At 40.5% G+C, this 24,483-nt stretch overlaps 1 protein-coding gene across 3 annotated transcripts in view; it reads right to left on the bottom strand.

Annotated features, from left to right (window-relative positions):
• VTCN1 (V-set domain containing T cell activation inhibitor 1) overlaps window positions 1-24,483 on the bottom strand; it is a 75,352-nt gene that overhangs the window by 17,979 nt on the left and 32,890 nt on the right. For 2 of the 3 annotated variants that reach the window (XM_060201810.1, XM_060201811.1), the window contains 4 exons: window positions 21,469-21,587; window positions 19,739-19,803; window positions 7,006-7,353; window positions 3,026-3,304 (listed from right to left, as the gene is read on the bottom strand). In XM_060201810.1, coding sequence (XP_060057793.1) covers window positions 3,026-3,304; window positions 7,006-7,353; window positions 19,739-19,803; window positions 21,469-21,491 — 715 coding nt within the window. In that variant the 5' untranslated portion in view covers window positions 21,492-21,587. The remainder of the gene's footprint in view (window positions 1-3,025; window positions 3,305-7,005; window positions 7,354-19,738; window positions 19,804-21,468; window positions 21,588-24,483) is intronic. The other variant, XM_007525497.2, reaches the window with a different exon arrangement.

The raw sequence follows: 24,483 nt of genomic DNA, 5'->3' as shown, positions 1-24,483 counted from the left end.
TTTAAATGTATCTCTAATTATGTTTTTAATGTAATGCTATTTTCCAGATTAGTTGTAATCTTACCGATATGCACAATACATTTCATTTTCTTCATATTCTTATCAATGTTTAATGTAGGTGATTTAATTGTAGTTTTGATTTACATTTCTCTAATCATTAGTGATGAGGAGTTTCTTTTTATGTGCTTGTTGGTCGTTTGTATTAACTTCTTTTGATACATATCTATTTTAGTCCTTTGCCTATCATTTTAAACAAGTGATCTTTTTTTTAATTGTTGAGTTGCTAGTTTCCTGTGTATTCTAAATACCATCTTTTTAAATTTTTAATATTTATTTTATTTTATTTGTTTATTCCCTTTTGTTGCCCTTGTTGTTTTATTATTGTAGTTATTGTTGTTGTTGTTGTTATTGATGTCGTCGTTATTGGATAGGACAGAGAGAAATGGAGAGAGGAGGGGATGACAGAGAGGGAAAGAGATAGACACTTGCAGACCTGCTTCACCGCCTGTGAAGTGACTCCCCTGCAGGTGGGGAGCGGGGGCTCCAACCGGTATCCCTAGGCTGATCCATTAATGCTTTGTGTCACGTGCGTTTAACCGCTGCGCTACCGCCCAGCTCCCTAAATACCATCTCTTATCAGATATATGATTTCAAATGTTTTCTTCTAATCCACATATTTCTTTATAAAAAAATATTTATTTATTTATTTCCTTTGGTTGCCCTTGTTGTTTTATTGTTGTAGTTATTATTGTTGCTGTTATTGGTGTCATCGTTGTTAGATAGGCCAGAGAGAAACGGAGAGAGGAGGGGAAGACAGAGAGGGGAGAGAAAGGCAAACACCTACAGACTTGCTTCACCGCCTGTGAAGCGACTCCCCTGCAGGTGGGGAGCCGGGGGCTCAAACCGAGATCCTTACTCCGGTCTTTGCGCTTTGCGCCACCTGCACTTAACCCGCTGCGCTACCGCCCGACTCCCCATATTTCTTTTTAATATTTGTAATTTTAAACTGAAAAATAAACTTATGAACATATGAATTGTTTATGTTTTAAATGCAATAATCATTTTTAGAGCACTTAGTATACTTCTTGATAGTAGACTTGGTCAAAGACAGCAATCCTGACAAACCCCTTCCACTAAAATTGAATTTAGTTTCTCCCCAAGAGGGTAGTCTTTAAAATCACAATTCATTCTGGGGGTCAACTTTCCAAATAGGCTTTACACTTTACCTTGCAAGAGAGCCTTGGCCCAAACCTCTGCCTATCATATGGGAGCAGCTGCAGGAGGGAAGTTTCACAAGCAGTGGAACAGTGCTGTGGTGTTATTCCTCCTTTCTCTTGTATCTCCCTCTCTACCTTTCTCTTCTTCTTTGTGTCTCATCCACTAAAAAAGTCTACCAGAGGGGGCCGGGCAATAGTGCACCATGTTAAGCAGTAAGGATTCCGGTTGGAGCCCTAGGCAGGAAGGTCGCTTCAAAAGCGGTGAAGCAGATCTGCAGGTCTCTCTCTCTCTGTCTTCCCCTCCTTTCTTGATTTCTCTCCATCCTATCCAACAGTAACAACAGCAATAACAACAGCAATAACAGCAAAAAAAGGGGAAAAATGGCCGCCAGGAATAGTGAATTTGTAGTGCAGGCACAGAGCCCCAGACATAGGCCTGGAGACAATAAAAAGGTGGTGGGCTGAGTGGTGGTTCATCAGGTAGAATATATATACTACCATGTGCAAGGACCTAGGTTCAAACCCCCAGTCCCTATCTGCAGGGGCGAAGTGTCATGGTGGAGCAGTTTTAGGTGTCTCTCCTTTCTGTTTCTCTCTCTCTCATCTACTATGAAAATGTAAATTTTTGGGGAGTCCAGCAGTAGTTCAGCAGGTTAAGCACAGGTGGCACAAAGCGCAAAGACCAGCATAAGGATCATGGTTTGAGCCCCGGCTCCCCACCTGCAGGGATGTCGCTTCACAAGCAGTGAAGCAGGTCCTCAGGTGTCTCTCCCCATCTCTGTCTTCCCCTCCTCTCTCCATTTCTCTGTCCTATCCAACAACAACAATAATAACTACAACAATAAAACAAGGGCAACAAAAGAGAATAAATAAATGAATTTAAAGTGTAAATTTTTTAAGGAAAAAAAAAGGCTGCTGAGAGTAGTTGAGCCATGTAAGTACTGAGCCCCAGCAATATCCCTGGTGTGAAAAAAAAATCAGATGATGCAACCACAGAGCTCCAGTGACAAATCTGATATATATATATATTAGTCTATCAATTTTTTGTCACTTGCTCAATCCTATGTTTGATAAGCACCAAAACACCATGAGTAGACTATAGAATGCTAGGTCTCTAGGGCTGTAGGCTTCTTTTTTGTTTTTTTTTAAAATGTTTTATTTATTTATCTATTATTGAATGGAGATAGAGAAATTGAGAGAGGAGGGGGTGATAGAGAGGGAGAGAGACAGAGAGACACCTGCAGCCCTGCTTCACCACTCGTGAAGCTTTCCCCCTGCAGGGGGGGAGCAGGGGCTTGAACCTGGGTCCTTGTGCACTATAATGTGTGTGCTTAACCAGGTGTGCCACCGCCTGACCCCTGGATTAAGCCCCCGGGGTTGTAGGCTTCTTAGCCTTACAGGTCAATTCAACCTAGCACTCTCAGATTAAATCTGGGATATGAATGGAATCATAAGCCAATTCCAGAAGAATTAGACTCAGTTAAACTTTAAGGCTTTAAGTCCTCAAACTGAAAGCCTTCTCAAAGGCAGACTGGAACCAAACCAGTTTTAGCGATTTGGGGCTGTAATCATGAGCTAACTGTATTGAAGATGTCATATAATCATCACTTCCCCATTGCTTAACCCACTGAGCTACAGCCTCTAAATCAAGAAACCTAATTGCCATATGCAATATACCACAAGTATTGTTTTATGTTAGTGTTCTTCTGTATATTGGTACACTATGTATCTGTTAAAGAGATTAGATTTTTGCTTAGATTTTATCCACATCCTAACAGATGCATGGAAGAAGGCATGGAGGAACCCACCTGTCACTTTGATGTCCCCTGTGGCTTTGGCAATGTCATTCTCAATCATACAGGAATATGTGTTGTTGATAGTGACATTGTAGAGAACAGATACAACCTTCATGGTCACATTCTCAGAGTTCAGTTCAAAGCTGGTGTTGGAGACTTCTGAGAAGTTGGCTCCCTGGTCAACTTGGGATGCCCAGGCCACTGTAGGCTGGGGGAACCATCGAGGTGCCTCACATCGTAGACTCTCTGAGCTGGCATTATAGTCCACATTCACCTCTGGGATGCTGAAGGCTATAAGGTTGGAGGTCAAACAGTGCAGATGTCAAGGTCAGACAGATAAAGATATTTGTAACTTTTGAAATGCTTGGTCTTAAGAATACATTCATTTCCACCACTGGAAATGACTCGGTCTATTTCCTCACTGGGCTGACTGTGAATCGCTCATTGTATTGTAGATACAAATAATAATTGGCTCACTCACCTTGTGGCTAGATATCACAACCCTTTGCCTAATAACACACATCCTACTAGACAGCAAATTCTTTAAGTGCTAGACAAGGCTTTCTTTTGACCACTCATTCAGCAGATTATATCCCAAACAAATATATCAAATAAATTAATAAATAGCCTGTAAAAGGCTATTTATTAATTGCCTATAAATATTATTTATAGCCTATAAATATTAAATTAATAGCCCATAAATATTAAATACTATTAATAGCCTAGTAGGCCGAGTTCTAAGTATATTATTATTATACTAAATAAATTTCTCCAAGTAAAAATGATTTCAATGATTTTTTTTAAAAGTCTCTTAAGAAATTTGAGTATTTTTCCAGGCCCCTGTGAAGCATAGATTTCATGTATTTTTCTGGCTGGAGAATAAAGTTAAAGTTGGGAAGGGGGAGGGAGAAGAAAGAAACAATAACATTTATCCATCACTCATGCAAATTCCATATGCAGGCTTTGTCATCATAGAATCTGGATTTTACTCAGGTGGAGGCTGTTCAGCACTGGTGTCCAGGGACAGAGAAATGCTGGCATTTGCTTTCTTTACTGGGGAGATAACTGTGTTTTGAAATTAAGACTAGCTTCGTCCTCTATCTAGGTAGAGAGATAGTTGTGGTAAAATACCAAAGTCTGGGCTTATGATTATGTAAATCCATAACTAAAATGCAGTTTTACATTTAACTATAAAAGGCTATTTATTAATTTATTTGATATATTTGTTTGGGATATAGCCTGCTGCATGAGTGGTCAAAAGAAAGCCTTGTCTTGCACTTAAAGAATCTACTGTCTAGTAGGAAAGATGAGGCTCAGTAGGTATACATGACAGCAAGCTTTTACTTATCAAGGAGTCTGTTCTAGGCCAGCTACCACATTCCAGATATTATTTCATTTGATTCCCCACAACAATCCTAGAATTGTAATAATCTGTAATTATCCCCACTTTTAAGAAATGAGCTTTTGGAATAACTTTACATTTATAGAGAACTTACCAAGATAGTACAGAGAGAACTCATAGATTTCATGTTTCTCTTTATGTTAACATGTTAAATAATTGTCTCAAAATAGAGAAGTCATCAGTGGTGCTCAACTCCAGGTATAATTTGAATTTAACCCAGCTTTTCTACTATTGTATTTTTGTTTGTTTTTTTAGATAAAGAGAGGTAGTGTGGCCCAGGAGATGGCACAGTGGATAAAGTATTGGACACTCAAGCATGAGGTCCTGAGTTCAGTTTCTGGCAGCACATGTACCAGAGTAATGACTGGTTCTTTCTCTCTCTTCTCCTATCTTTCTCATGAATAAATAAATGAAGTATATACTTTTAAAAGAGAGAGAGAGAGAAAGCTAAGGAGAGAGAGAGAGAGAGAGAGAGAGACCATTTCCTTCAGTGCAGTGGGGACTGGGCTCAAACCAGGGTCATACACATGGTGAAGCAACACACTGTCCAACTGAGATATTTCACTGGCCCTCTACTAATGTCTTCTTTTCCTTTTTTGCCTCCAGGATTATCACTGGGGTTCAGTGCCTGCACAATGAATCCACTGCTCCTGGAGGCCACTTTTCCCATTTTTGTTGCCCTTGTTGTTGTTATTTTTATTGTTGCCATTATTGTTGTTGTTCCTGGATAGGTCAAAGAGAAATGGAGAGAGGAGGGGAAGACAGAGAGTGGGAGAAAAAAACACCAGCAGACCTGCTTCACCGCTTGTGAAGTGACCTGCCTGAAGGTGGGGAGCTGGGGGCTTGAACTGGGGGCTCAAATCGGGACCCTTACATTGGTCCTTGTGCTTTGTGCCACGTGCACTTAACCTGTTGCGCTACCTCTCGAATCCCTCTTTTTTTTTAATTAAAAAAAATCTTATTTGAGGGGCCAGGTGGTGGTGCACCTAGTTGAGCACACATGCTACTATGTGCAAGGACCCAAGTTCAAGCCCCTGGTCCCTACCCACAGAAGGAAAGCTTCATGAGTGGTAAAACAATGCCACAGGTATCTCTTTTCCTCTCTATCTCCCCCATTTTTTCTTAGATTCTCTCTGTCTCTATTAAAAAAAAGAATAAATAAAATATTTTTAAAAGATTACTTGATAGAACAGAGAAATTAAAAAGGGGAGGGGGAGAAACAGAGATACCTGCAGACCTGCTTCACTACTCATGAAGTGTGCTCTCTGAAGGTGGAGCTTAGGGGTTTGAATGCAGGTTCTTGTGCAGGTAACATAGGAGCTCAAGTGTGGCACCACCCAGTCCCTACTAATATCTTTTCATCTGTTCCAGAATCTCATCTAGGAAGCCACGTTGCATTTAGTGTTGTTAGGTCCTTCTGGTTTGTGCCAGTTTCTCTTTCCAACCTTTCCATGATTTTTATGATCTTGATCACTTGATGGGGGGGGATACTGGTTAGGTGTTTTGCCCTTCTGCTGGAATTGGTATGATGCTTTCCATAATGATGAGACTAAGATGACAGGTTTTGGAAAGGAAGACTGTGGTGGATAACATGTCCTTCTCTTTGGGACCACAACAGAGAGCACATGTTGTTAACTTAACTGCTCATTGGTGATATTATCTATAACCTTCTGACTGAGCTAGTATGTGCCAGGTTTCAATGAAAGTTGAACTTCACTAAATCTAACACATAACAAGTATGGTGGGAGGGAGAGGGGAAGTGTGCTAAACTTCATTTCCTGGAGCAAGAGACATCTAAATTCATTTGGAATTCATCTGTAAGGACTATTTGTAACATATGTGCTCAGTCAGGTGTGCCACTACCCAGCCCCTTGTAAGGAATATTTGTTTCAGTTCTTTCATTTATTTATACAGGTGTGAACTTGGATATTTATTTTACACTTAAAGTACCATTCATTATTAGTTTTTTTTTTTGCTCAAATTATTCTAGTTTTGCCATTGAAATCTTATTCAGTTGGCTCCAAAGTCACTTTGATATGACTCCTTGAATCCTTATTTTTATTTATTATGGGGTAGAGTCAGAGAGAAGTTGTGAAGAGGGGGGAGATAGAGAGGGAGAGAGACAGAGAGACACCCGCAGCCCTGCTTCACCACTCATGAAGCTTTCCCTCTGCAGGTGGGGACCAGGGTTTTGAACCTGGATCCTTGCACACTGTAATGTGAGAGCTTAACTAGGTGCATCACCACTTGGCCCCTTGAATCCTCATTTTAAGAGGAAGAAATTGAGACTCGGAAGTTGATGAGAGCCTGGTCAGACTACAGGCTTCTTTTACTAGTAATTGCAGGGGCTACCAAAAAGGACTGCATTTATTTTGGCAAAATGTTTCAGGGATAATCCTGAATATTCTGCTTTTGAAGTTGGTGTGAGTCTTGGACAGCAGGGATGACTGTTGGAATTTGGAGGGTCACTGTTCGATATTGATCACTGGTTTATATAAGCATATGAGGTGACAATCTATGTCGTTAGTGATTCACACTCTTTAGCCTCACATACCTTTTGGTTCTTTCCCAATTTCCAGTAGTAACTCACCTCCAGTTTTATACTCAAGGTTAGCATTCCCCTTGCCTTTAGAAGTGATAATGTGACATTTATAGGTGCCAGCGTCTGTGAGTCTCACATTTCTCAGCCTCAGAGAGGCATTGCCAACGATCACTTGATCGGTAAACACGGCCGTCCGGCCTCTGAACATTTCATTCTGGCCTGACAGGTCATCTTTGCCTTCTTTGAACTCATGCACCAGGCCTATAACACCTTCCTTCAGCCACTGTATCACGATGTCAGAAAGTTTGATGTCAGGTTCAAAAGTGCAGCTCAGGATTCCATCCTCCCCGATGTTCCCAGCTGAAGTGAGAGTAGTGACTGTGATGGCATGTCTCCCTGCAATTTAGGAAGCAAGGGTCAGTCCTGCGCCAGTCTCCAAGCAAGGTCTCGAGCTTCTGTAGCCAACCCTTCATTGCTAAAAGCCACACAGAATTCTGTAAAGAATTAGCAATGTTGATGAACAGAAGATGCTTTAAATGAAGGTGGATTAATAATAGAACAGGATGATACTGTTTTGATATCTGTAGCATATTTGCTGTTCACAACAACTTTTTCTTTCTAGACCAAACTCCAAACATTGAGAGACAACAAGAGGAGAACATACTGAACTTGAGATTTGAATATGAGGACTCAAGTCCTGCTTTGTCATTTAATAACTATGTGACTTTGCATAAGCCAGTGACCTTTCTAGAGCTCAAAAAATGAATTTATCAATATTTGTCTAAGCTATTTTAAGGGTTCCAGAGAGGATTAAATCAAGTGATGTGAACTTGACTTGAAAACTGCAATTATACATATAAGGTATTATTATTCTTACTAATCGGAGGTCTCCCAGAAGTGACAAGAAACCTCATGTTAACTAAATGTGGCTAGTGATTCTGCTGAATGCTTAATTCTAAAGTGCTATTACTTTTAATGCCAATTGAATGATGAAGAAACTAAGGTTTAGTGAACATAAGTGGTGTGGTCAAGATTATGGTGTTAATACTGGCCTAGTGTAGAATGGTAAATTAAACTGATTTAAATTAAACTAATTTTTGGCCTCAGAGAGAAGTTGGTCCCTCCTCTCCAAGCATTCCACCAGTCAAAATAGTAATTATGGTACCAGCTGTGCCTCTCATTGTTTCTCCTTCTTCTGCCAGGCAAGAGTCCTCTCAGTCTGTGATATATTGAACAGCTGTTCTTTCTGCACACATGGCTGCTAACCAGAAATGCCTCTACATTTGATTTAATTAACTGAATTTTCTTGAGCAGCTTCTTATGTGCTTCAGATTTGAAACTAAGGAGAGGATGAGTCTTTGAGGCCCAGAGGTGAGTTAGGAAAAGACCATGACAGAAAGGGGAAGAGAGCCCTTGACCCCCCCAAGTTGCTTTAGCTCCTGAAGATTTGCAGTTCTGGTTCCTGCGCCAATCTCTGAGCACTCTTTACACAGACACCCTACATTAGAATGATCTGCAGAAACCTTTCCAGTTTATTTTCAGTAAGCCAAACACGATGGGTCCTGAGCACCTCTCAGCTGAGTTCTCAGCTTTTTCTTTTCTGTTAGATAGATAGAGATAGAGATAGAGATAAAGATAGATAGCTAGAAAGACAAAGAGAGAGAGAGAGAAAGAGAAGTCATATTATCAAAACTTCATTCAGTATGGTAGGGGCTAGTCTAGAACCTGGGTCACACTCATGCACTCATGGCAAAGCATTACACTATCCAGGTGAGCTATTTTACCAGTCCTCTTCTCACTTTTTTAAAAATTTAATTTAATTATTATTGGATAGAGACAAAAATTGAGAGGAGAGGGAGATAGAGAGGGAAAGATACAGGAAGATACCTGCAGCCCTGCTTTACCACTCATGAAGCTTTCCCCCTATAGGTGGGGACCAAGGACTTGAACCTGGGTCCTTGCGTATTATAACATGTGCGCTTAACCAGGTGCACCACTGTCTGGCCCCCTTGTCTCAATTTTTTAACTGATATCCCTGCCTCTTATTTACTTTCTCCATTTAAAAAAAAATCACCACTTTATCTGATAGGGCAGAGAGAAATTAAGAAATTAAGAGGTGGAGTGAAGCTAGAGGAGACACCAGCAGTACTTATGTCACCACTCCTGAACTGATCCTTCAGGTGGATCTTAAAGTATAATATGACCATGTCAGTTTTCTAATCACTAATATTCAATTCTTCCAAGGACTGTGGGCTATAGTTGAGACTAACATGAACAACCTTCAAAGCTAAGCACTGCATGACCTATAGTGAATACCTGCTAGATACTAGCTCTTGTTATACCTTTTCAACTTCATTTCCCATGACATCCTTTCATAGTTAGTACTGTCTATGTCACTCAAATGACTTGTAGGTCTTTCTGCCTTCAGTGGAAAAATACATAAGGAATGCATACTTGCTAGTTTGCAGATGTAAGAGATAAATATTATGAAGGTATGGGTATTCTTGGCAGCTCACCTCTTCTAGCCCCAAAGGGATTGACTGTAATAGTCTAATTGGTTCAAAAATGAAGAAGACATTGATGAAGTATAGGACTAAGCTAGACAGACTTATATTAGAACAGGGAGTTGCTGATGGAAGAAAAATTGTAGGCTATAAAAAAAAGGCAAGAAAAATCAAAATATGTATTGGTAAGACTAGGCTGTTTTAGAGAGTTTAGAGAAGTCTCTAAAGTGGAAGAAGAGAGACTTTGGAGCAGCTGACATGCATGACCATTCACGCGGGAGATTTAGATAAACTATGCAAGAGGAGAGTGTGAAGTTTTGCTGTGTTATAGGAATGCAGTCATTCTATCCTCTGCCTTGACATTTTCTTGAACACTGCCTTAAAAGTTTAACTTGCTTTCCATTTACTTAACAGATTAATACCCAAGACATCTCAAGTTTATACTGGTCATGCAACTATACTATGCATCTTAACACACCTATTCATCTTGACTTTATAATTTGTAGTTCTTTTCACTTCTTTAATCAAGTCATATGAGTGACTGCAGAAGTGGCTCAACTGGCAGAGCACTGAACTTTCATGCCTGAGGTTCCCGGTTCAGTCCCCAGCATTACATGTACCAGAGAGATGCTCTGGCATCTCACTCTCTCCCACTTCATGTGAGACTCTCTCCCAAATGTAATAAGTAAAATAAATCTTTAAAATATGCAATAAAGTAAGGTGCCGGGTGGTTAAGTGCACATAATACAAAGTGCAAGGATCTGTGCAAGGATCACGGTTCATGCCCCCGGTTCCCCACCTGCAAGGGGGTTGCTTCATAAACACAGGTGTCTATCTTTCTTTCCGTATTTCCCCTGCTCCTCTCAATTTTTCTCTGTCCTATGCAATAAAATGGAAAAATGGCCTCCAGGAGCAGTGGATTTGTAGTGCAGGCATTGCACTGAGGCCCAGTGATAACCCTGGAGGCAAAACAAACAAACAAACAAACAAACAAACAAAAATAAACAATAAGTTACATGAGGGGTGGGGGAAAGAGAGAGAAATGGGGAGGGAGAGACAGAGAGAGAGAGACAGAGAGAGAGAAGAGAGAGAGGAGCACTATTTAGTTCTGGCAGATGGCATTACCAGAAATTGAGCCTGGGCTCTCAGGTTTGCATGTCCTGTGTTCTAGCACAGAGTTATCTCCCAAGCTCTGCCCATTCCCCATTCTCCATTACCTCCAGTTACTCAAACATTACTTATATTCAAGGCTGTTGAGGTAGCAGACCTTGCACAAAACTTTCTCTTGTTTAATCAGGAAAAAAATTAATGGATTCTTCTTTACTCTCTCTTAACATTTTCCCTTTATTATAGCAGCTGTCTCTCTCTAGCATGTCTCTAGTCTACTTTGAGCACTTGTGAACTGTTCAAAGGCAAACAATACTCTTTTTAAAATTTATTTAGAAACAGTCTTAATTATCTTTATAAGTCCTGTAGTTCTGTGCTATGTGTCAACTTGACAAGGTCACAGGATACTCAGACATTTGGCCACACATTACTCTGTGTGTGTTTGTGAGGATGTTTTCTGGATGAGATTATTATTATTTTTTAATATTTATTTTATTTATTTGTTCTCTTTTTGTTGCCCTTGTTGTTTTATTGTTGTAGTTATTATTGTTGTTGTTGTTGTTGGATAGGACAGAGAGAAATGGAGAGAGGAGGGGAAGACAGAGAGGAGGAGAGAAAGATAGACACCTGCAGACCTGCTTCACCACCTGTGAAGTGACTCCCCTGCAGGTGGGGAGCCGGGGTTCTAACCGGGATCCTTATGCCGGTCCTTGTGCTTTGCGCCACCTGTGCTTAACCCGCTGCACTACAGCCCGACTCCTGAGATTATTTTTTAAATCAGTAGACAAAGCAGAGCAGATCACTCTCCCTAATGTGGGTGGGCTTTCTTCAGACAACAGGAGACCTGAATTTCTCCTTCTCTTCCTCCAGGATTATCACTAGGATGTGGTGTCTGCATGATGATTCCATCATTTCTGATAGCCATTTTATTTTTTTCTTACAGAGACAGAGAGAAATAGGAAGAGTGTGTGTGTGGGGGGGGGGCAGAGAGGGAAAGATAGAAACCTGCAGCATTGCTGCACTGCTTATGAAGCTTATCCATGCAGGTGGGAATCTGGGCTTGAACCGAGGTACTTTCACACGGTAATGTGTGCATTCTACCAGGTGCACCACTACTGATCCTGTCTGCCTCTTTATTTTCAAAGTGAGGAGGGCATAATCTCTATTTCAGCATGCCTGAGGACCTCTGATAGAGACCTTAGAGACAGTGAAAATCTGGAGGCTGAAAGCTTGAGGTGGGGGTGGAAGATCTCAACCTGTAGAACTTGATAAAATAAACGTTTGTTGTTTAAGCCAGGCCGTTTATAGTATTGCCATGACTGCTTTAGAATACTGAGCTAAGTGAGGGCCGACTGTGCTGTGTTTCCAGAGAAAATATCTATTGAGTGAGTGAATGAATGGTATCTAGAATTCAAGGTATTACTTGAGAAAATGACTTTTCCCAAACTGATCAAAAGAGTTAGGAACATTTCATAGGGTTGCCACCTCTAAATTCTGAGGATATGTGAACCAGTGAAAAAGAAGGCAATGGCAATACACGGAGCTTTTCCACAAAATTAAGGAGCAAATGTAGCTGCATTAGAGCAAGGGTAAATTTGACGGTAGTTTATAAAGTGCCATAAAATTTGAATTGAAAAATTAATTTTCAGAAAAAAAATACATGATTAGCAAACTTTATGGAGAGCATGAAATGGTAATGACATATCTTGGTTTGGTAATTGTGCTACCAAATTAATTTTAATGTGTTGGCCTTGAGCCCACAGGTAGAGAATTCATTGAAATATCTCTTAGAGAGCTTAATGATTAAAAAGTAGGCAGCTGTGGATTGCTCCAGGGACCTGCTTCAGGCTCTAGCCCATTTAAGGTTGCATTAAAGATGTGACAGATGGAATGAGTTTAATGTCAATTAAATTTCCCCTCCCTCTCTCAGATGAAGAGGATGAATAGAAATCAGTAAGAACTTAAAAAAACATGAAGACCTCTCATTGCTTTGCACCCAGAAGACAGTTAAGACTTGCTCATGTGTTAGGTGAATAAATGATGATTAAAAGTGATAAAATAAAATTTAGTTTGAAAGCAATGGCATATCAATATTGCTTCTCACCAAAAAAAATCTGTATTCAAATTTGCAAATAAGTATTGATTTATGGAGCTGTGTTCTATGGAGTACAGTCTGTCCTGGTAGGTCTGTCTGGTCTGATTACCTGCCATGGGCTTGTATGTCTTGGTAGCACAAAAGAAAAATAGCTTCAGGAGATGGAGTGGAGGAAACTTTCTATTGTCATAGATTTCTATTAATTTCAGCAGGCCCAGATTTTAGTGGTTTCATTTGCTTGTAATATTCTCTCAACCTCTTTAAATTTGTAAGACTTGTCCACTTACTTAACATGAACTGCCCTGTTTGTGAGAGCTAGTTGCTATTACAGCCCTGGTTTGCTTGGGGAAAGAAAGGGCCTGTCAGAGGGTGGCAGGCTGGAATCCCAGCCTTTCTGTTTTCACATAAGAGCTTTATCCAGCTGCCTGCCACCATACGTGTAGGAGTCTCTTGCAAAGTGGGATCACAGCTAATAAAGGGCAAGGATCCTTTATGACTCCAGGATGTCCAATACCACTGAATAAAGCCTGGGAAATACATTTCTTGTAGATTGCAGTTATAGAGAAAGCACACTAGAGGAATTCAATGTTGGTTACTCAGTATCTGCTAGAATTCCTCTGTCCAAATGGGCTTATAGGTGGAAGCACATGGGTTTATGCCTGCACTAGTGGGGCCTGGGGGGGTGCCTATGAGTGCCACTATAGTCGAAAGAAAGAGAGAGAGAGAGAGAGAGCAAGAGAGCAAGAGTGAGTGAGAGAGAAGAGAGTAAGAGAGAGAGAGAGCAAGAGTAGGGGGTGTGGGGGTACTGTTGCTCCCTATATAAGGAAACATCAGAAGACATGCTGATTGAGGCTAGGTAAAGGGACCTTGGAGGTATCCAGCACCATGAGCACATGGTGTCATGTTCTCTGGGGCTATGTCTCAGGTCTGCCACTGGCTTGATGAAACCTTGGACAAGTTTTCTCATTTTTCTTATTTATAACTTTTTAAAATTTGTAAAACATGAATGCAAATAATACAGCTTCCTCAAAGGTGCAGATGAGGTGCCTGGTACTAAGCCATATACCTAGTACCTACCTCGTTGTATGTTATGCTAACACTCAGTCAGTAATATCAATAACTATTTGGAAACAGTGTTGATCAGGACCAAGGAGGTGGCTCAGTGAATAGAGCATATGCCTTACATATGCTCTATTGAGGCCCTGAGTTTAAATCCTGGTGCCCCCACAGAATGGTAGAGTGTTATTCTGATCTTGATCTCTTTCTCTCTCTCTCTCCTTCTCTCTCTCTCTCTAAAAACAAAACAACCCCCTGCAGATCAGAACACTGGGAGCAAAGTCCCTTTTACTAGATGTTTTACTTGAAGTTACTCATTTTAAAACCTATACTATCATGAAAGGTAAGACTGACTATTACACCCACTATTGAACCCACTTTATTTATGAGGATAAGAGGCTCCATGGGATTAAGAAGCAAGTATTCTCTCTACCGTGCAGAGGTATGTACAGAGCCTAACCATTAGAAAAATATCCTTGCCTCTTGTCAAAATAAAAACAAAAACTGTAAGTTTGTACAGGGCAGATAGAACAGCAGTATCACATATGACATGCATGCAGGAGGTCCCAGTTTCATTCCCCACCACAGCTGAACAGTGCTCTGGGCAAAAAAGCCATGAGTGTAACAAAGACCACCTACTGCTTATGTCTCAGGTGACTACAACTTTTAAAAAAATGCATCAAAACCTGGAAGCAACACAGGTGCCCAACAACAGATGAGTGGCTGAGAAAGCTGTGGTATATATACACAATGGAATACTATGCAGCTATCAAGAACAATGAACCCACCTTCTCTGACCCATCTTGGACAGAGCTAGAAGGAATTATGTTAAGTGAGCTAAGTCAGAAAGATAAAGATGAGTATGGGATGATCCCACTCATCAACAGAAGTTGAGTAAGAAGATCTGAAAGGGAAACTCAAAGCAGGACCTGACCAAATTGGAAGTAGGGCACCAAAGTAAAAACCCTGTGGTGAGGGGTAGACATGCAGCTTCCTGGGCCAGTGGGGGGGTGGGGGTGGGTGGGAGGGATGGGTCACAGTCTTTTGGTGGTGGGAATGGTGTTTATGTACACTCCTAGCAAAATGTAGACATATAAATCACTAGTTAATATGAGGGGGAAAATCAATTGTATGTCTCAAAGTTTTTCAAAACACAAACTGAATCTTTTTAATATATAGGCTGTGTATTTGATATGTGGACTCTCTCAAAAGCCTAGACCAAGTAGATCAGAAGCATCCAATAGCACAGCTATATACAAGATACTGGGTACTGTACAGCAAACCCTAACAAAAGGACTTTTCAAAGTTAACCCAATTACCAAATAATGTGATGATAACATTAACTATTGATTGTGTTTTTGAACCCTAAGACAGCAGGAACCTCACATCTCCACTATAGAGCCCCTACTTCCTCCAGTCCTGGAACCCTTGGATAGGGCCCACTTTCCCGTATGCCTCTCCCAATCCATATCAAATAATATTGCATCTGCCAGTCACAACCTAACCAACGCAACGATTGCCACCTCAACATGCTTCACTTCAGACTGTGTCCAGAGACTTCATGTGTGGAATGACAACCCTTCAGCTTCATTACTCGGGTGAGACCTTTCCTTTCATAGTATACTCTAATTTTATCTCAGGTGGTTCACTTTCTAACAAAGTCCCAAAACCTAGATATACACCAGTTTCTGTGAGAGAGAGCATATGTTCACACGTATCCATAAACTACTGCAAAATATATACCTGAAAGCAAAAGTACACTAGAGTTTGCAGTGAGTACCTCCCTAACACTTCCTCTCCACTATTCCAAGCTTTGGGTCCATGACTGCTCAACAATTTGTTTGGCTTCGTATGTTAACTCTCTTTTCAGTCACCAGGTTCCAGATGCTATCAGGATGCTGGCCAGGTAAGTTTCTATTTAGGATGCAGTATGTATCTACCTGCCATTTGTTGAGAGATAATGCATATAATGTAATTTTGTAGAGCAAACTGCACATAAGATTCAAAAGATATCCCCATCATCATCATGATTTCTTACTGCTATTTGTGTAATTTCACTATATTATTTATTAAGCCAGCTGGAGTTTTATTGGATTTATTTAAAGTGTGATAATATGGATAATATGATGCTCTTAAATAGGGCTATCGTCTTTTTGACAGAAGTAACTGATTTAAAAACAACAACAACCAAAACTCCAAATAAATAGTGTTAAACCACTACTAGATAACCCATTTTACTCAAAATAGCCAGATTTTATCCTGTAAAGTAGGAAGAAAGCAAAATAAACCACTAAGTCAAACAAAAATCTCTCTTCACTAGTAATAGGGTTTTGTTGTTGTGAATGGAACATTCCTAGACTGAGTTTAACTAAACCTTTTGTCTATTTATTCATCTCTTCATGCATGCACCCATAATCTTGTTTCCACCCCCCCCAAAAAAAAAACAATACTGAAGGAGTACCCTTTATATTCAAGGGCCTGAGCTAAATATTTAGGTCTTCTATTGCTAATCAATTGGTAAAGGTATAAATGGCAAAAGTGCCAACTCACAGAAAAGCTATGACCATGTGAAATTCTTGCTAGAGTTCTCAAAATCACTAAAAACCAAAAGATAACTCCATAATGGCTCCAATGCCAAACAGGTTAGTACTAGGCCCCCAAAGCATTAGGTGTCAAGATTTAAAGTAAAGGATAAGCACGAGGGTCTTATGTTAAGGTGGTATATAAAACCAAGAATAAGGCAAGTTATTGAGTGAGAAAGAGTGTACACTTATACTGAACTGTATACATTGATATCTTGGTCCACGTATTTGCCCTACCAGTCTATGTCCACAAATGTACACATATACACAGAGAAGTATAATTTACATACACACAAATGTGCACATCACAACTGTGTAGTTTAAATGATCATAACTTTAACTTTGTAACTATTACCTATACCCCTCAGAAATCCTCTCCTACCAACTTCCAAAGATTGCTTTCTCACTTGTCCCAAGAGGAGAGGGGAATGAATGAATAAAGACAAATTTATGATCAAATGATAGTAATTTTTAAGATAAGATTTTTGTAAATAACCATTATTTTAGGGGCCAGGCAGTGTCACACCTAGTTGAATGCACACATTACCATGCACAAGGACCCAGGTTCAGGCCCCCAGTCCTCTCATGAATGGGGGAAGCTTCATTAAGCAGTGAAAGCAGGGTGCAGGTGTTTCTCTGTCTTTCTCCCTCTCTATCTCTCCCTCCCCACTCAGTTTCTCTCTATCTCTTATTTTATTTATCTTAATTTTTATTAGTGATTTAATATTGATTTTAAAAATTATGAGGTAACATGGGTATAACTCTGCACCATTCCCACCACCAGAGTTCTGCCTTCCCATCCCTTCCATTGGAAACTACAGTATTTCTCTTCTCTCTGTCTTATCAATTAAAAATAAAACAGAAATGTAAAAAGGGAAAAATGGCTGCTAGGAGTGGTGGATTTGTCATACAGGCACCAAACCCCAGCAATAACCCTGGTAGCACTTAAAAACAAAAATAAAAACATCATTTTGCCTTCTAACTACAAACATTGTTTTATCTGTTTTTGGAACTTCACATACATGAAATTATACAAAATGTACTGTTTCATATAGTTCTGTTATTCAGTATTATGCCTCTCTGATGTATTAAAATATACTTGGGCTCCCAGTCACTAGAAAATGGACTTAAAAATTACAAGATTCCAGAACAGTGTAGTGTAGCTAGTGTGGGTAAGGACATGGAGCTCTGGATCTTTCCTGTGCTGCTGGTGACAAGTGAAATGGTAAATGACTTTGAAAAACTGAGTGGTGGTGTTCTCCAAAAGCTATTTGTTGGCTTCTGGATATACTCTTTTGTGAAAAATTTATTTGAAGGCACTAGAAAAAGAATTAAAGGACAACAAAACAAAGCAGGAAGAGCAATGTTAACACAGGCAAAAGCCAAAATGAATTTTTAAAAGAAAACAGTCTAAATATAAATATGGTTCCTTCAAAGCTACTATAAAGCTTGTGAACCTATTTTATGATGAGAAAAAGAGCAAAAGCAAAGAGAGAGTATGCCCAAGGTTAGGAATAGGATAAAATAGAGAGAAAACAAATTAGAAAAGAACATTAAGACGAAAAAGGCTAGTGAGTATAGAAGCAAAGCTATATTCATTTAGATACTTGATGTCTGGCAAAAATGATATTGTCAAGAAATGAAGGGAGGACAATGTTTATTGTAAGTAGTATTGGATTAAGTAGATAGTCTTATGGAACTCATTGACCACTTTTCTTGCACAAAATTAATTCTAGATGGTTTGCACATATAAATGTGAGAGGCAAGTGATGAAGCTTATACAAGAGAAGAAAATTTTCATGACCTTGGAATAGGCAGAGATTTCTTAAACAGGCTATAAGAAGTTCTAGGCATAAAGATCTAAATTGATAAATTGAGCTACGTTAAAATTAAGAACTTCTGCTCAAAGCAAACTGTTAAGACTTGTGAGAACTTTGGTGGTTATTTTTGGAAGGTGGGGATTGGGAATTTGGTGGTGGGTGTGGTGTGAAACTATACATTGTCATCTTATAGTCTTGTAACAAACTATTAGTAACAAATAAAAATATTTAAAAAAAGAATTTCTGCTCAAAGAGATTTCCTTAAGAGAGTCAGAAAGAAGAAAGTTGGCAAAGCTTATAATCAGATTGAACCCAGCAGATACAAAAAAATCCTACAAATAAAAATGGTAACCCAATAAAAAGTGGATGGAAAATAGACTTGTGGGTTTTTTTTAAAGATTTAAAAAAATATTTTATTTATTCCCCTTTGTTGCCCTTTTTGTTTTATTGTTGTAGTTATTGTTGGTGTTGTCATTGTTAGATAAGACAGTTATTATTGTTGTTGTTATTGATGTACTCATTGTTGGATAGGAAAGAGATAAATGGAGAGAGGAGGGGAAGACAGAGAGGAGGAAAGAAAGATAGACACTTGTAGACCTGCTTCACTGTTTGTGAAGCAACTCCCCTGCATGTGGGAGCTAGGGGCTCAAACTGTGATCCTTATGCCATTCCTTGCGCTTTGCGCCACCTACGCTTCACCCGCTATGCTACTGCCCGACTCCCAAAAATAGATTTTGATGACACAGGAAAAGGAAAACATGTGGATGTCTTTTATAGGCAAACACCTCTATAGCAACTTTTCTTTGTCTAGGCCTTGTCACCATAATTTAGTGACAGCATACCCCCACTGGAGAACAGTGACAGAAAAGGCAGCTGCAACTATAAAAACTCAAGTTATAAAGTGACAGCTTTGGCCAAAGATGAAGTTAAAATAAATGTGTTGGCCTGAGTCAGGCGGTTTAAGGGAAATGGAGCAAGCAAGTTGCCTCAGAGGAGACAGCTGCTGGCCTAACTCACTCAATGTCTTCATTAAAGTGACATCCATAATAGATGCTTCCGAGACATGGTCTACTCAGAAGAGGAAGGAGACTATTCCTTCAACTGACATCCGTTAGCTGCATTCTGAAACTCACTATTCATACCATAATGACATCTGTTTCTTATGTGGTACAGCAGTCACAGATGCTATTCTCTCTACCCAAGACCCCTTAAGGTATAAGACAAAGACCTGACACTCCAGTATTTTAGTTAAGGTGTCACTGCAGAGGGATCATACCCAGGTCAGCCATTGCTGGCACAACTCAGCCAAGCAACTGACTTCCTACAATCCAAGAATGACATCTTTAGACTGACTGGTAGATAAACCACTCAGACAAGCTTTCCACTTCATTCTTTCAGCTACCCGCTGATGGGGACTTTTTTTTTCTTTTTCATAAATGAGGAAACTGAACCTAGGGAAACTAACTTGTCAGAAGAGTCAATGAGTAGAAGAGCCAGGTTTTTATTACTTGAGCTTTTCTGGATTTGAGTCTCATGTTCTTTTATGCTTCCACTTAGAGTGACTGGGGATTTATCAATGAGGGTTGATGGGTCATAGTAAGGCAGGAAAGCACATACCTGAGATACCAAACCCAATGATGAGTGCAATTGCTCCAGCCAAAATGATGATGATGCTAATGATGCTACAGAGAGACAGAGAAACAGGAAATTATTTCTGCATCTCATCTGACATACTGCTTTGCAATCAGAGTTTGTATCTGTCATTTGTAAGAGGTGCAACAGAAAACATCTCAATCCTTTCTTCCTCTCCCCACCAGGTCTCTGTGCCAGTACTATGAATCTACAGCTCATGGCAGTCATTTTTTTTTATTTTTTCCTATTATATATGATAGGACAGAGAGAAATTTAAAGGGAAGAGGGAGATAGAGAGGAAGCAAGAAGAGAGACACCTGCCGACCTGCTTCACCACTCATGAAGCTTCCCCATTGCAAGTGGGGAGCAGAGGCTCAAACCCAGGTCCTTATGCATGGTAATGTGTGCCCTTAACTGGGCCCCCACCAGATCCTTCCTTCTTTCCTTCCTTCCTTCCTTCCTTCCTTCCTTCCTTCCTTCCTTCCTTCCTCCCTCCCTCCCTTCCTTTTTTTTTTCTCCTTTCCTTTTTTTTTTTTTTTTAATTTAAAGATGAACCCATTCCTAGCATTCCTTTAACCTTATAAAGAAATTCCAATAATTCTATTACCTCTCCTTGGGACACTGGAACAGATTAAAGGGATCATTTTTAAAAAATCTTTATTGTTTTTTATTTTTTATAGAGACAGAGAAAAGTTGAGAGGGAAGAGGGAGGTAGAGACAGATAGATACCTGCAGCACTACTTTACCATTTGTGAAGCTTCCACCCAGAAAATGGGTACCAGAGGCTTGAATCCAAGACTCTACACATGGCTAATGAGTGTACTTATCCAGATGTGCCACCACCCACCCACTGGGATGGTTTTTAATATAACTGTGTTTGTCATTTTACTTCCTACTTCCCAGACTAAGGAAGACTATACAAAAAGACTAGTAGTGGACAGTGCCCTTTAAAGGTCCCATACTCTGCCTGCCCTGAGCATCAGTGAACATCTTCCCCTTGTCATTAATATACCTGTTTTGTCGCCTTCCATAGTCTTCCTGTTCCATGAAGGACAATGACCATACCTTCATTTTATAGCTGCTTATCCCTAGGCCACTGCACCACACAGAGCTTCAGTAGAGATTGTTTTCTCTTTCTTATTAAAAAGGTGGCCACTATGGGTGCAGGAAGGTGGTTCAGCAATGAATGAACATCTGGCATTGGTGAGGTCCTGAGTTTAATCTCTGGTACCACATAAGATAGCTGATAGTTCTCTGGTCTCTGTCTTTCACAGTTCAAAGAAAAAAATGTTTATTTTTATTGAGCAAAGTTTTCTTGGGGTCAAGAAAGTGGCATAGTGACTAGGGAATTGAATTAGAAGCACAAGTTTCTGAATCCAATTCCCAGAATCCAATGTACCAGTGTGATGCTCTGGTTATTTCTATCTTTCACTCTCCCTGTCTACCTTGTATTAATATAAAAGTTTTTTTAGAAAACAGTTTTTTTTTTCATTTGGAGACAGAGAGGCAGGTGGGGGGGGGGGCATGGTAAAAGAGACCACAGCACCAAATATTCCTTTGATATTGTGGGGACTGAGTTTCCAGCTGGGTTTCACACATGGCAAAACAGCACAATGTCCAAGTGAGCTATTTTGCTGGCCCTAAAGAAAATTTAAATAAGCAGAAACGGACAATAGAATGACATAATTCCACCATCCAAACACAGTTACTTTTACCTTTTTGATAAATATCCTGCCATTTTTTTCCAGTGGCACAGTGGCCTCACACATGTGTGATTTCACCACTCCTGGGTTGACTTTATTGCTCTTCTTATTTGAGACATATAGAGACAGAGCTGGAGAGAGATGGACAGACACCACATCAGTGACCCCTCCCCCCGCAGGTGGGGAGCTGGGGACTCGAACTGGGATCCTTAAGCTGTTTCTTGCACTTTGCACCATGTGTGCTTAACTCACTGCGCTACTGCCTAGCCCCCTTAATATTGTTTTATTAGGGAAATAATGATTTACAAGACAGTTGTCACATGGGTGCACTCCGTCATCCTACTTTGGTAGGTGTCAGCACACTGGTCTCATCAACTTAGACACCATTCTGCATTGGGGCCTCTGTCTACTCAACCCTCTCCCCCCATCATCCACCCTCATTTGGCTTGGCTTCCACAGACCACATCTAGTCCAAGTTGCACCCTAATTTTAGCTTTTCCGCCCTTGCCTTCTATCATCCATCCGTTTGATAACCTCATGAGATAAACAAATTTGACATCTTCATTTGGCAGGTGAGAAAAGTAACATTGGGAGATGCAACAGCTTCCCTAAATTCACATGGTTGGTAAGTGGTACAGCTGGGATTGAAATCTGTCTTTGGAGTCTGTACCCCAAGGGTGAGAGCTCCTGAATGGGGTGTGTCCCCTCCTTCCTGCCCACCCTTGGGGACTCACACTGCTGGAGGGGATACCAGCTTTAGCAGTGAGGGTGACTCAAGCAGAACAGAAGGCCTGTGTAAGAGCTGGGGCCTGGGCAAAGCAGCTCCTGGGAAGCTTGCCCAGTACTGTCTGTGGGTGCGTAAGTCATCAGGCAGGTGATCCCGGCCACATTCTCCCAGTGCTGGCACTTCACACACTCCCCACACCTACACTGCAGTTACTCAACAGGCAGGACAAAAGAAAGGCACAGGGAGGCAAAGAATGATGCCATAGAGAAAAAAGGGGATGCTCCGGGCCTTTTACTTTCTTCCTGAATAGACTTACTATAGCCAGTTCTGCCGGGCTCAGGGGTAGGCTCCCCAGAAAGAAACAACAGACTTACAAGAAACAATTTGAGTAAACAGTTCTTCTGGAGGTTAAGTCTTCATGCAGTGCTACCATCAAGGACACAATGGCATAAGCTTTGAGTGATAGAACACCTGCAGTTGATTCCAAGAGGAAATGATAGCTGACCACTTTCTCAGTCCTTCCATGTCTCCCTGGAGCTTCAGTTTTGACTGGTCCAAATGTATGAAAACAATTAGATAAAGTCCTAACAGCAGGCCCTGCTGGCTCACTTTGATTACTGAGCAAGAAAGCAGACTTGCTTGTGTGACCCAGGGTTTTACTTACCAGGGCAAGTCACTTTATCTCTCTAAGACTCGGCTTCTTTACTTTAAAATGGGAGTGAGAGTGATTGCCATTTTTGCTGCTGTGAATGTGTTATGGGCTACCATATTCCCCATTCACTTCTTGAAGTACTAACCGCCCCTAAAAGTTTCTATTGTTGAAACCAACTTGTGATATTGTTATATAGCAGCCCTAGCAAATGAATAGGTAAGGTTTGTTTCAGATTATATTAGACAGTAAGTGTGGCATAACCCATAAGGGGCTGTGCATATATTATTTTCTACTCCTAAAAAAAATTGAGGTGGTGGTCTGAGAGGTGGTGCAGTGGCTAAAAGCACTAGGCTTTCAAGCATGAGGTCCTGAGTTCAATCCCTGGCAGCACATATACCAGAGTGATGTCTGGTTCTTTCTCTCTCTCTCAACTATCTTTCTCATTAATAAATAAATAAATAATTTTTTTTAAAAATTGAGGTGTAGCTCTTTGCTATCTAGTCAATACTGAAAGTGGTGAATCAAACTGGGAGAAAATCCAATCAATAACATGGTATTTTGACACCTCAAAAGTACCAGGTTTGGTGCTAAGTATTTAGTGAGCATTTTGTCATTTTATGGAATGACCAAGTCCTATTGATTAGCTTCTTGATTTCTCTCATATCCCTCCATTTCTGTCTCCATGAGGCTACATTTCACTGGAACTAAGGTGACTTCAGAATTTGTAGATAATTGCAGTTTAGGAGAAATAATAGAGTTGGAAGTTAACTGGGGTGATCCCAAAGGTAGAATGAAGCTGTGATCACAGCCACTCCTTTTAAGCCAGCCTGCCTAGTTCAACTCCCAGTTCCACCACTTAGAGTTGTGTAACTCTAATTTCCTTTCCTTCTTGTGAAGATGAAATGAGTAGAAACATTAAAGAATCAATGAAAACCATGTCTGGCATGTAGGATTAACTAGTCTCATTCTTGCTTGTTGTATGCTTTACATTGGGTTGTTCTAGCTCTCCCCCTGCCAAGAAAATTGGTTCAGTCCTGCTAGTTTCGTGGGCCCGCTTGTCCCCGCCCCAAGGAACCCCGAGAGAGTTCCAGAGTTCCAGAGTTCCAGAGTTTGAGAGTTGTTGGCGCCACCTCGGGGGAAAGAGGCAACAGAGTTCTGTTTGGTGATTAGTTTGGGTTAGTTTATGAATCGTTGTTCCTGAATAAAGAAATACAGCTTCCCTGCCCAGCTGTGTGTCCGCGAGTCTCTGTTACCCACCCGTGAAGCTAGCCCGGCCTGCTGGAGCCTCCAAATTTTAACAACACTTGCTTTTCTGCTGTGGTTCTATACCCAGCTTGTTTCTTTGGTGGTACTGATGGAAATTGTTTTGGGGATACACCCCCTCGCTTTAGCTACTAAACTGTTGGGAAGAATGACTACAAAACTGATCATAATCGTCCTCCGCTTAAACTTTGAGTTGCTTTTCCATTTTCGTTTTTATTAAAATTTACTCCTTGGGGGCCCAGGTGGTGGTTCACCTAATTAAATGCACATGTTATAATATGCAAGGACCCGGGTTCAAGCCCCTGGTCCCCACCAGCAGGAGGAAAGCTTCACAAGTGGTAAAGCAGGGCTGCAGATGTCTCTCAGACTGTCCCCTCTCTATCAC

The sequence above is a fragment of the Erinaceus europaeus genome, chromosome 11 (assembly GCF_950295315.1).
Source record: "Erinaceus europaeus chromosome 11, mEriEur2.1, whole genome shotgun sequence".
NCBI lineage: Eukaryota > Metazoa > Chordata > Mammalia > Eulipotyphla > Erinaceidae > Erinaceus > Erinaceus europaeus.
Note: the sequence above shows the minus strand (reverse complement) of the source record. Positions and strands in the feature narration are given on the sequence as shown.